This window comes from Gracilinanus agilis, chromosome 4, assembly GCF_016433145.1.
Source record: "Gracilinanus agilis isolate LMUSP501 chromosome 4, AgileGrace, whole genome shotgun sequence".
NCBI lineage: Eukaryota > Metazoa > Chordata > Mammalia > Didelphimorphia > Didelphidae > Gracilinanus > Gracilinanus agilis.
This window is the reverse complement of record NC_058133.1, coordinates 512,174,736-512,188,108: the sequence shown is the minus strand read 5'-3', so window position 1 is coordinate 512,188,108 and position 13,373 is coordinate 512,174,736. Positions and strand designations below refer to the sequence as shown.

General features: G+C 52.2%; 1 protein-coding gene across 1 annotated transcript in view; it reads right to left on the bottom strand.

The window, feature by feature from the left end:
* INPP5D (inositol polyphosphate-5-phosphatase D) overlaps positions 1–12,440 on the bottom strand; it is a 135,179-nt gene extending 122,739 nt beyond the window's left edge. Inside the window, exon 1 of the mRNA XM_044675669.1 lies at positions 12,307–12,440. Coding sequence (XP_044531604.1) covers positions 12,307–12,440 — 134 coding nt within the window. The remainder of the gene's footprint in view (positions 1–12,306) is intronic.
* Positions 12,441–13,373: the final 933 nt, after the last annotated feature.

The following is a 13,373-nucleotide window of genomic DNA, read 5'->3' as shown; positions in this document are numbered from 1 at the left end:
TGAGTGAGGTTACCACTGGACAGCCCAAATGCTCCACTGGCATCTTCATAAGGACAAGAGAAATTAGAGGAGGTTCCAGGATGTTGTGGAGATCCCCCTCAGCCCCCACTCTTCTCTCCCTCCCCCTCTGATCTAACTTGGGCAGGAGAGGTACGAGAGTCACACAGAATGGGTCATGGTCCTTGCCAGAGGGAATGCTGGCATCTGTGTTATCAGCTCCCTTGGAAGGATCTGAGTTGGACACACAACGTGCCCAGAGACAGGGGACTTTGGATTTGGTGCCAGCTGGCATCGGCTGCTTCCTATGCTATCAAAGATCTATGAGTTTTTCAGTGTAAGAATTTCCATCCACCAACACAGATAGTGGCTCACCAATAACTTGGTAGGTAAGCTTTAGGGTGTTGCCAAAGTTCAGACAAGTTTAGTCACTTGCCTGCTGTGACATCACTGGTAAGTCCTGAACTCAGGACTTTCTGACTCTCCCCATTACACCAGACTGTCTGAAAAAATGCTAGCTGTCATGGAGCAGAGGTTTGACATCCTCAGGGACACCTTCCACCAGTTAGATCTGGGGCTCACTGGGCTCACTGGCCAAAGGGAAGCACCACAGCCAGAGCAGCAGGGCCGGGTATCAGGGAGACGAGTACTAATCATCACAGTGGCCACTGTCTAAGCTCTTCACATGTCTCGTTTCTTTTGATTCTCACAATCACTCGCTATCGTTACCCCCAATTTACAGAGGAGGAGCCTGAGGGTTTAGCCAAAGTCAGTAGAAAGTATATTGGATGGCATTCTGATACAGAACTCCCTGAGTCCAGAGCAGTGAACTTGCCACTGTACCTCATTCCTTAGGGAGTCCAGGGAGACCCAGCCTCTAGCTAATAAGAAGTAACAACCATATTCACACTGGCGAGCCAGCACAACTGCTTTACAAATGTCTCATTGGATCATCACAACAGACTGGAGAACTGGAGCTATTCTCTCTCTCTTCCTCTCTCTCTCTTCCTCTCTCTCTCTTCCTCTCTCTCTCTCTCTCTCTCTCTCCCTCCCTCCCTCTCTCTCTCTGTATTTCTCTCTGTATCTCTGTCTCTGTATCTCTCTCTCAACTCTTACCTTCCATCTTACAATTAATACTTGTATCAGTTCTAAGGCAGAAGAGTGGTAAGGGCTAGGCAATGGGGTGAAGTGACTTGCCCAGGGTCACCCAGCTAGGCATTATCTGAGGTCACATTGGAACCCAGGTCTTCCCGACTCCAGGCTCTGTGCTTTATCCACTGTACCACTCAGCTGCCTCCTAGCCAAAGAAAGAGAACCCAAGATTCTTAGACTGGGAGACAGAAGGGATCCCAGAAGCCACCTAATCGAACCCCCTCAGTTTAGAGATGAGACCATTGAGGGCCAGGGTTGGGGGTGGGGGTCACTGAGGGTGTAAGCTCTGATTCCACGTCTTAATCTTGCTAGTGACCTCCAGAGTCATCCCACCCTCTTCCAGAAAGTTTCTCTGATTCCCTAATTGGCGTTCAGCCTGCAGGCAGTGGAGAAAGGAAGGCTGAAGGGAAACCAGGGCTGCCCTCAGGGAGCCTTTGCTCTACTAGGGAGCACTTCCTGGGGCCCTCTTGCCGGCTGGCCTCTGGTAGCTGCCCTCCAAGAGTTTGCACTCGAATCTCCCTTCTAAGTGGGGGTCCTCAAGAGTGGACGTTGTACCTAGGACAGAGTCAGGAAGACTCATCTTTCGGAGTTCAAATCCCACCTCAGACACCAACTAGATAAGTGACTCTGGGCAAATCCCTTCACCCTGTTGGCCTCAGTTTCCTCATTTGTCAAATGAGCCGGAGAAGGAAGTGGCAAACCCCAAACGTGGCCCGGAAGAGTCAGACCTGGCAGAAACAAGCAGCTTCCTGGTCAGTGTGACCTTGCCCGAGTCACTTAACTGCCCAGGAAGTGCAGGGCATCCAGAATGTGCCGCCTCTGAAGACTGCTGGCTCCAGTCTTGGGTTCCCATTTTGCAAACGGGAAAGCCGAGGCTGGGGCGGTGAAAGGAGCAGCGCCGGGAGGCCCCGGGGGCGCAGGCCAGCCCTAGATCCCCCAGACCAGGCTGGGCTTTGCACACAAGTGAGAGCCGGGCCGGGCTTTAGGGCGCCGCCCCCGCTCTCCTCTCTCTGCTCTCCGGCTCTTTCAAGTTCACCAGGAAAAGCTCCCCGCCTGCCCGCCTGCCGGCCCTCAGCTGGGGCTCGGGGGAGGGGGAGGGGGAGCGGAAGAAAGAAGCGCCGGCCCTGGAGTCCGGGCTGGCCCCTTTCGGCTTTACCGCCCCCCCCCAGCCGCGACTCCCCTCCGCCTTTTAACCCCTTCCCTCCCGCCTTACAGGCAGGACTCTGGAGGCAGAAGGGCTGGCCAATGGGGGGGAAGTGACCTGCCCAGCAGGGAAGTGGCTGAGGCCACACTGGAACCCAGGACCTCCCGCCTCCAGCCTGGCTCTCTGTCCGCGGAGCCACCCGGCTGCCCCCTTCCACATGGCCCACCGCAGGCAGCGAATAAATGCCCGAAGGCAGAGCCACACAAGGGAAGCTCCTGGAGGGGTCTCTCTGGGTCCCCGGCACGTGGCCCAGCACACAGTAGGCGCTTAATAAAGGTTAGTGGTTTGATCTGTCCCCCAGGCCGGGCTGCCTCTCAGAGAGGAGCCTGTGTGGGCGCGGGAGCGAGTTCAGGAGAGAGATGAAGGGCACTTGGCGCCCCTCCCCCTCCTCCCTCTCCCCGCGGCTGAGTCACGGAGAGCCCGGCCTGGCCTTCCTGCCTTCCATTCGAGAAGGGGGAAAGCCCTCCCCGCCCCAAGAGGCAGCTCCCCCGCCTAAAGGGCCCCCAGGCGGCTGAGGCGAGCCCCTCCCCCTCTCTTTATCTTTCCATGTGATGCTCTTGTGACATTTCCTCCGGCAGATATGCAAATGAGCCAGAGGTGAGAAAAAACTGCGACTCTGGGTGTGAGAGACCGCGAGACACAGAGAGACAGATAGAGAGACTGAGAGAGACAGTGAGACAGAGAGACAGAGACAGAGGGACAAAGAGAGACAGAGAGGCAGAGAGAGACAGAGACAGAGGGACAGAGAGACAGACAGAGAGACAGATAGAGACAGAGAGAGAGACAGAGACAGAGACAGAGACAGAGAGACAGAGAGAGACTGAGGGACAGAGACAGAGAGACACAGAGAGAGACAGACAGACAGAGAGACAGAGACAGAGGGACAGAGACAGACTGAGGGACAGAGACAGAGGGACAGAGGGACAGAGACAGAGACACAGAGAGACAGAGACACAGACATAGGGACAGAGAGACAGAGAGAGTCAGAGGGACAGAGACAGAGACACAGAGAGAGAGACAGAAACAGAGAGAGACAATGGAACAGAGACAGAAGGACAGAGGGACAGAGAGAGACAGAGCCCTAACACTTGGGTTTCAGGAAATTTGAATGCTAAAGGACCAGGGAGCCCCAGAGGCAAGGCTGAAGAGTGAGGGCATTCAAAACATGAGAACAAACAACATTACAAAGGAATGGGGGGCAGCCGGGTGGCTCAGTGGATGGAGAGCCAGACTCAGAGACGGGAGGTCCTGGGTTCAAATGTGGCCTCAGACACTTCCCAGCTGTGTGACCCTGGGCAAGTCACCCCATTGCCTGGCCCTTACTGCTCTGCTGCCCTGGGTATTGAATCTAAGAACAAAGGTTAAAAGAGAAAAACCCCAAACCAAAAGAACGGGGGTCAGAGGAGACAAGAGTGAGGCGGCCTCCTCTGTTTAGAGCACCGCGTGAGTAATGGAAACTCATCTCAGAACAAGGTCCTTATCACCAGCAGAGATCGGGAGCTCTTGAACTTGGATGGTGGGGCTCATCTTTAGCCTCTAATGAAGCTTAGTACTTCCTTTGATTATTTAAAAACGTGATTCTGGGGCAACTAAGTGGCATAATAGATAGAGCTCCAGGCCCAGAGTCAGGAAGTCCTGGGTTCAAATGTGATCTTAGACTTTTTCTAGCTGTGTGACCCTGGGCAAGTCATTTAACCTCATTAGCCTAGCCTTTCCCCTTCTGTCTCCGAAGATAATTGTTAGTGGCCCTGGATCCTCTCTAGCTGTGGGACCCTGGGTAAACCACCTCACCCCCACTGCCTAGCCCTGCCTGCTCTTCTGTCTTGGAGTCCATACACAGTCTTGATTCTAAGACGGAAGGGAAGGGTTAGAAAAAAGGAAGACCGTTGTTACAAAGACAGAAAGTAAAGGCTTAAAAACCAGCCCTGATTCTAAGATGGGGCCCCCCCTCCCCGGCTCCCCAGCCTGGCTGCCTAATAGGTTCATGACCCAGAAAAGATGAAGGCTCCCTGGGTTAGAAAGCTAGACTGAGCACCAGAGAGAAGGGGCTCCTTCGTACCAGACTCGGTGAGGAAGATGTTCCAAATATTCTCCTCTGAAACCTGTAAGGAAGAGGGTCTCGGGCTGGCCTCAGACATTTTTTAACTGTATGCCTCTGGGCTAGTCACTTTTGCCTCAGTTTCCTTATGTGTAAAATGGGGATAACAAAGGCATCTACCTCCCAGGGTTGTTGTGAGGATCCAATGAGAAACGAATTGTAAAGTGCTTAACCCTGTGCCTGGCACATAGTAGGTGCTATGTAAGCGTTAGCTATTTGTTATTATTATTATTATAAGCGGTGAATAATAATTATTCATTGTCTAAGGTTACACAGCTACTTCATGGAAGAGGCAGAATTTGAATTCAGATCATCCTGCCCCAAATCTGGGATTATTCCACTTTCTAGACAGCCCCAAGAGGGTCCTCGAGCATCCATCCTGTCTCTTTTTATTGAAGGAGAACAGAACTGACTCCCCAACTGAGGCACCTCCCTGAGTGGAAGGCAAAGGTCCAGACAGAATGGCCTTGGGGAGAAGTGACTCCATGGGGGGGGGGGGGGGATGGATGCAAATGAAAGCAATGACGTTGGTCGGCACGAGGGGGGGTGTCTACACAAATCGAGGGGCACGACTGCAATGGACTATTACTGCTCTGTAAGAAATGACCGACCTGAAGGATTCCGAGAAGCCTAGGAAGACTCCCACGAACTGATGCAAAGCAGAACCAGGAAAATAATAGACCTGACAGGCTCAGCAACAACCCCAAACTGAATGATCCGGCATGAGAGACTGAGCTTGGACCCGAGGAAGATGGGAAAATGGGTCCTCCTCCCTTCTTCCTGGAGGTAACCCTGGGCCAGTGCCCACAGAGTTGGCCTCAGCTGATGAGCTAGAACGAATTCTTGCCCCTTCCCACCCCCACCTGCCGACTCTTTTCTCTTTTATTCCTGGTTCTAAGAGATAGCTTTCTGGGGACGGCAGAGGAAGGAGCTATATTGGGAAAGAAACATCAAGGAAAATGTGAAAAAGTTGAAGAAAGGAGGTCGGCCGCCCGGCTGCAAAACCAGCTCAGAATCCATGCAAAATCTCGTTCTTTATTTACTGCCAGAAAATGATGAACTCGGGGCGCAGAAGGGAACATCTGGGGGATGCCAACAGGGACGGGCTTTGCTGGGCTGCTTCTTTGCTACGAGGTTGTCTTTTTCTTTTTCTGTTTTTCAACATAGGGAAGGGAAAAGGGAGTCAGGGGCAGGATTCCCTCCGGAAAGGCAAGAAGAAAGAGGCAGATGGAAGCATTTTTTCTAAATGGGCAGAAGAGAGCAGCAGGAAGGCCAGAAGAATCCTAGACAAGCAGGACAGCTTTGAAAGGTCCATGTTGAATTGGTTGGAGAGTTATAGAGATTAGAAACTGGCGATTTCAAGAACTGGCTTTTCCTCTCTCATATATAAATAGAAATACATAGAATATAGAGATGTTCATTTTATCAGGCACTTGTCGAGGGCAGAATGAAATTAAAAATTGAAAATAGACAAAACATCAGAAGGGGAGTCTAGCCTGCCTTTGGAAGGGTTTCTTTGTCAGGGGAAGAGTGTGGGAAGGACAAAAAGTACAGACCTGATCGAGCCCCAAATTCTGTCCATATTGACGTTAAGACTGCTAGGTGGTGCAGTGGATAGAGTGCCAGGACCGGCATCAGGAAGACCTGAGTTCAAATCTAGCCACAACCGCTTACTAGATAGGTGACCCTGGGCAAGTCACTTCACCCTGTTTGCCTCAGTTTCCTCCTCTGTAAAATGAGCTAGAACAGGAAATGTTTGCCAAGAAAACCTGAAATGGGGTCCGAAAGAGTCAGACCTGACTGAACAAGAAGAAGAGAGCTTTGCCAACAGATACTGGTCAAACAAAGGAGCACCCAAACCCACGTTAGGAACTGGGCAGGCTCACACTCATACCTCTGTCCTAGGCTCACACAGGCCAGTCCAAGGGAAAGTGTCCGGCCCCAGGCTTCGAAGGAGAGGACAGTTACAGAGATAGTCCCATGTCAGAGCAGGACGGGTCTGGAGCAGCTGCCATCTTGTCCCATCCACGCCTAACCAGGAATCCTCTCTCCACTATCCTTGGCAAATTTTGCCCAGACTCTGCTTGGAGCCCTCCAGAAATGGGAAGCTCACCACCCTTGGAAGTTGTCTCGTAGCTCTCCTTGTAGGAAATGCTTTCTGATATCAGTCCTAGCTTCAAGAGCTAGGTGGCCCAATGGGCTGGGGCTCAGAAGTCCAGAGTTCCCATCTGGCCTCAGGCTTTTATCAGCTGGGTGACCTTGTCTGGCTTGCCCTGTCTGCCTCAGGTTCCTCATCTGTAAAATAGCAGAAATAAGAGCAGCTCCCTCCCATATATATAAATGTTAGCCGGCAATACTAGGGCTGATGAGAAGGTCCTCTTTGTGAATTCTCCCCATTCTCCCGGGTTTGCTCTCCGGGGAAATATGGGACAAATCCAAGACTTCCTTTTAAGCCCAATTTCCTGCAAATGCTTGGAGCCTGCTCTCCTGTCCTGCCCTTTGAGCCTTCTTTTCTCCTGGCCAAACACCCTCCTTTCCTTCAAACGGTTCTAATATGGCAGGGACTCCAGGCTCCCCTCTTCTGCTTGATCTCCTCCGGCTTCTCACTGGCCCTCAGATCCTGCCCAGAGCTGAGCATCGCCCTCCAGCCGAGGTCCAGTGAGGATAGCGAGCAGTGGGACTAGCACCCCCTCATTCCTAGAAGCGACCTTCCTCTTCTCATGGCCCAGGATCCCATTGGGTCCTGCTGACTCATGTTGAACCCCTGTGGGATAAGATCTGAGGACACAGACTCTCTGAGTTGGAGTAGGCCTAAGAGACCACCTAGTCCACCTCATCACTGACCAGGAATCTCCTCTACCGTCGTCCCAACTACAAAGCATCCAACTTGTCCACTGGTAAACCTCCAAAGATGATGAGCTCACTACCTCCTAAAGCACAGCCATTCTACTTTTTTTTTTTTAAACCCTTCCCTTCCCTCTTAGAATTAATATTGTGTATTGGTTCCAAGCCAGAAGAACAATTAGTGCTAGGCAATGGGAGGTAAGTGGCTTGTCCAGGGTCACCCAGTTAGTCATCCCTCATTCTGTTTTTGAAAGGTAGAATTTTTTAGAAAATTATTTTCTACTGGAAAACGAGGGCATGCCCTTCAATTGGGGAATGGCTGAACAAATTGTGGTATCTGTTGGGGATGGAATACAATTGTGCTGAAAGGAATAATGAACTGGAGGAATTCCATGTGAACTGGAAAGACCTCCAGGAATTGGTGCAGAGTGAAAGGAGCAGAGCCAGAAGAACATTGTACACAGAGACTGATACACTGTGGTACAATCCAATGTAATAGACTTCTCTACTAGCAGCAATGCAATAAGCCAGAACAACTCTGAGGGGTTATGAGAAAGAAGCTCTCCACATCCAGAGGAAGAACTGTGGGAGTAGAAACATAGAAGAAAAACAACTGCCTGATCACATGGGAGGATGTGGATATAATTAGAGATATTGACTCAAAATGAGCAGCCTAATGAAAATATCAATAATATGGAAATAGGTCTTGATCAGTGACACATGTAAAACCCAGTGGAATTGTGTGTTGGCTATGGGAGGGGGTGGGAAGAGGGGAGGGATAGAACACGAATCCTATAACCATGGGAAAATGTCCTAAATTAATTAATTAAATAAAATTTTAAAATTAAAAAATTCTTTTCTCTTTTTTCTTTGGATACTGTATAAGTGGAAATTTTATATCCTTTAGACTTCATCTCCCAGAATTCTTGAGAATTCTAAATCCCTTCATACGTTGTCAAAATGTAGATTTTAAAATTAATATTCAATATCTCCGAAGTATAATATTTATAAAGATTTATTAATATTTAACTAGAGAGCTAGAGAAAACAGGGAGCACTTACCACTTACATGGAAGAGAGAGAGCAAGAGATGTGTTCCCCAAAACTTAACTACAATAACATAAAAGACTCAGGTAAACTCAAAGGAAAAGGAATTTTGGCGACGAGGGAAGAATTCTGGGAGATGAAGTCTAAAGGATATAAAATTTCCACTTATACAGATATAGTAGCGTCCACCCACCTCCTCACACCCTGTACCAATAGTTCCCAGTTCTGCCTTTTGAAACCAAGCAGAATGAATCTGCTTTACACAATGATCCTTGGAGATCCTGATAATGTGCTGCTGAGGGGAGATACTCTGGATTTGAAATTGGAGATTTGGATTTGAACGTTGGTTCTACTCCATCCTGTGTGTGTGACCTTGAACAAGTCACCTACTTTCTTCAGGTCTCGGTTTCCTCATCTATAAAAAGGGAGGTGGGACAAGATGACCCTTCAAAGATCCAACCTAATGTCTTGTCGAGGACTTCTGGACTCCCCAAGGAGCCTGCTGGTCCTCTAGGGCTACCCCAGCTCCTTGGCTTCTTCTCAGTCTCATGTGCATGTTCTCTTCTATCCTTTCTACCCTGCGAGCTCTCTAAGATCAGGGGACAAGTGCCTCATTAGACTTAGTTTCCCCCATGAGTCACCGGCCCAGGGCCTTGACCATAGTAGCCAGGAACTTACTGTTGGTGAATGAATGAATGAAAGACTTAATGGGTAAATGAATGGGGATGGGATGCTCAGTAGATCTCAGAGAACCAGGGCTGTAGTTAGGAGGTCCTGGGTTCAAATTTGACCTCAGACATTTCCAAACTGTATGACCCTGGGTAAGTCACTTAACCCTGTTTGCTTAACCCTTGCCCTTTTGCCTTAGAGATGCTATTAGGACAGAAAGGAAGGGTTTAAAAAATAAACAAATGGGGGATGAAGTAACGAGTTCCCTGGGTGAATGTTCGAGTGACAATATGAGGGAATGATTGAGCAACAAGCTTCAAGTAGGAAGGTTAGGGCGGACTGCACTGAAATCTGCCACCTGTCCTCGGGTCCAGGGAGCCCGGGAGACGCCGCGCTTAAGGACTCTGCGTTGCCTTCGGGGTGCACCCGGAGCTCCCACCAAACGCTGGCTGGACACTCCTCCTGCACGGCCCATGGTGGTTGTTCAGCCATTTAGGTTGTGACCCCCTTTGGGGTGTCCTTGGCAAAGATATCTGTCCTTTCCTCCTCCAGCTCATTTTTACAGATGAGGAAACTGAGGCAAAGTGGGATAAGGGACTGGCCCAGGGTCACGCAGCTGCGAAGCGTCCAAGGCCAGATTTGAACTCAGGAAGGTGAGTCCTCCTGATGGCAGACCTGGCGCTGTGCCGCCCAGCTACCCTGCTCCTTAGCTCACCCTTCCTTCTGCGGTTTGCTTCTGTCCTGGGTGGCACCATCTTCCCAGCCAGGACGGCCAGCCCAGACCCTTCCTTGCCCCTCGACCGCCTTTTCCAGCCAGCTTTCAGTCCTGGGGGGCCAAACCTCAACCTCCATTCCCAGAGTCTCCCTGTTACTTTACCCAGCATGCCATCCGCCCCCAGCTCGAGATGATGCCCACGGCGTCTCCCCCCTCTCGCCATCCCTTCTTTCCACTCATCCCACCGCCCTGCTCTCGGAGCCCATCATTTTTTCCCTGGACAGCCGCGGGGGCCGCCCCACTGAGCTCCCCGAGTCAGGTTCTCCAGCGTCTTTGCCTACATCATTTTTCCAAGTCACTCCCCTGCTCTCACGTCTCTCGTGGCTCCCTCCCATCTCTGGGACAAAATACAAATTCCTCAGCCTGGCAGTTTCTCGTTCCTCCCTTCCTGCACTCTGGGCCCAATTCAAGTCTACAGACATGGATGAAGCACCCACAAAGTACGAGGCTCTGTGATGGGCCCTGAGACAAAGGAGCAAAGCAGAAAAGAAAAAGGAACTGACTGTGAGGGGGAGGACGACGCGCCAGTCTGAAACGAAAGAGAGGGCAGCAAGGTGGCACAAGGGCCGGGCTCGGAGGCAGGAGGTCCTGGGTTCAAAGGTGGCCTCCAACACTGCCTCACTGGGTGACCCTGTCCAAGTCACTTCACCTCCACTGCCTAGCCCTCACCTCTCTTCTGCCTTGGAACCAATATCCAGTGTTGATTCTAAGATGGAAGGTGATGAGGGTTTAAAAGAAAAGGAGCTGGTGGGGGCGGGGGGGGGATGCTAACAACAGGGGAGAACAGAGGAGGGTTCTTATAGGTATCTTCAAGAGGAAGTTTGGAATTCTAAGAGCTGAGGAGAAAGAACATTTCCAGCCCGGGGCACAGCATGGGCAAAGGCTCAGTGGTATTCCAGCCGAACAGATTACTGTTAATTCCACTTCTCGCTCCCAGACACTCCCTCTGGCAGACCCCCATCCCTGGACCTCTTTTGCCAACATCCTTACATTGGCTCTTTCTTCAAGGCTCAGCTCAGGTGCCACTTCTTCTCTGAAGCCTTCCCTGAATGATTCCCCTCGGTGATCCCGGCTCTCTTTCCCCCATACCGGTTCCCTCCCTAGAAGCCTTTCAAAGGCAAAGATTATTTCATTTTTGGTTTTGTATTTGATCACTTAAAGGATCAGAGTCATCTGGTACAAACCCCTCACTTTACCGATGAGGAAACGGAGGCACAGAGAAGTAAGTGACTTGCCCAGGGTCACTCCTCCTTAGTAAACAGCAGAGCAAGCTCTTTCTTGAAGTCCAACATCCTATCCCACTCGCTATGTGCTATGGGCAATGGCAGACTCCTCCCAGGGGGAAACCCCTTAATATGGAGAGGTTTGTGTCCACGTGTGTGGCCAAGGCGGAGACCTCTGCCCGTCGCACTCAGACATGTACGACCGAAACGACTGGATCGTCGTCTTTTGGGGAGAGGAGGAAGAAGGGGGAGCGTCGCCCTTCAGGCAGATCTGACTGGCTGCCAGCAGGCAGATCTCTTCACCTCAAGCTCGGTCTGTAAAGGGAGCCACAGCAGAAGAGCAGTAAGGGTGGGCAATGGGGGTTAAGGGACTTGTCCAGGGTCACCCAGCTAGGACGTGTCTGAAGTCAGATTCGAACCCAGCACCTCCTGTCTCTCGGCTCGATGCCCTGAGCCTCCCAGCTGCACCCAGGCCTTTTTTTTAAAAGCACCAAATAAAACCCACAACAATTCAGAGGTCGGGGCCAGGCGCGGGAGGTTTGCTAGTTGAGGGTTCTTGACCTCCTACCATCCACCCTATCAGAGATCAGATCTTGGGCCTCACTAGACGAGCTCCGAAATCGAGCCAGTGTTTCCTCTTGGCCCTCCCAGCATCTCGGGGAACCCTGACGTCATCAGTGAGACCTGTGGACGTCAGGGAGCTCATCCCCTCCCCGAGCTGCACCGTCTGCTAGAGGAAACTTTGGCTCTCAGGAGAATTCTGGGAAAAGTTCCAACCAAGCAGAACTCCCCTTCTCTAGGGGACACGGAAGGCCCAGGAAATAGTGAGGGCTTGGGCTGATCCCCAGCTGCAGAGGGTCCTACCGAGGAGCAATAACAATCACAATATATTTGAACAACAAAATCCCAGCCCCCCCCCCCCCCCCCCATTGAAGCCCCAGGTTGGGCCGACCATTCTTTTACTGCTTGGGATAACCAATGTAGAACCGAGAGCAACCTGGGACGCCATCAGACGTGGGACTCTCACTTTGCTAGTGAGGAAATCGCCTTTCCCAACATCACACAGGGAATAAGTCAGGATTTGAATCCAGGTCCTGGGATCATAGGTTTGGAGCTCATCTAGTCCAAGCCCCTCACTTTACAGATGAAGGAAAGGAGGCCCCGAGAAGGGAAGGTCCTCTGGTTCTGAGTCTGCACCACTCCCCGTGGCCCCTGGGCGTCTGGTTTGATGGGCGAGCCTAGGGTCCCCCCAGGGCTGGCGGGGGGGATCGTGGTGGGGGAGGGGGCACCATACTCACAGGACGCAGAGGGCGTACGCGCGGGGGATGGACTCGCTGGCCCTCACTAGGAAGCTCCCATCTTTCCCAGTCTTGGAGAGCAGCTCTTCTGCTTTCGAGCGGGTGATATTCCCATGATTCCAGCAGTGGACCATCGCTGATGCTTCTGCAGCGTGGCTGGGGGGCGACCCCTGCCCGCTCACCCCCAAGGCCAAACCACCGGTCGCTGGGCAGGAGAAGCCCCTGAAACGTTGCGTCCACTGTCCCCAGTGCAGCTGCGGCGCTCACTCGCTGCCTTGACTTCCTGTTTCAGACGCTCTGAGAGGGAAAGGAAATCGAGCTGTGGACAACTTCCTCATTACAAAAACCCAGAGAGAGCCGGAGCCAGGCAGAGCCGGAGAGCTGGGAGCCCTGCGCCCGAGCCTCCTGCAGAGCCCCGGCCTCGCTCCCATCCCTCCACTCCTCCATCCAGTCAGGAGCCCCTCCTGCTGCCCATCAAGCAGTCCTTTGGGGCTGCTGCCATTCGGCTATTTTCTTTCTGCCCCGAGGTGGGCCCTTAACCCTACTCATGGCTGGACTCTGCACCTCCTCATAAAGAGAAAAAAGAGGGGGCTGGCACGCCTCCTGCTGCTCTCTTCCAGCAGAGCTCCCCGCAGGCTAGCAGGAGGCGCCTTCGGGTCCTCACTTATCCAGCGCCCAAATGCGTGCTTGGCTCTGGGGATAAGAAGGCAGAGCGCCTCCCCTCGGGCAGCTTCCACTCTACTGGAGAGTAGTCCAGGCTAGGCCAACCCGCCCCTGCCCAAGAATCTCCTCTGGCACTTCTCTGATCGAAGGTCACCCAGTAGTGGAGGGCCTCCTGGGAAGGGGAGCTCGTTCTGCTCTAACTGTTGGGAAGCATCTCTTTACGGACAGCTGCAGTCTGCCCACTCTCGTGGGCCAAGCAGGGCATGGCTAACGCAGGCGGCTCTCCCAGCTGCCCAGGCTCAGGATCCCCACTGCCCGGCCTCCTTTGGCAGGCTCCTACCCCCTCTGGCAGGGTCTAAGAGGGGGACAGCAGCTTTGCTCTGAGGGCAGAAATGCCAGCTGAT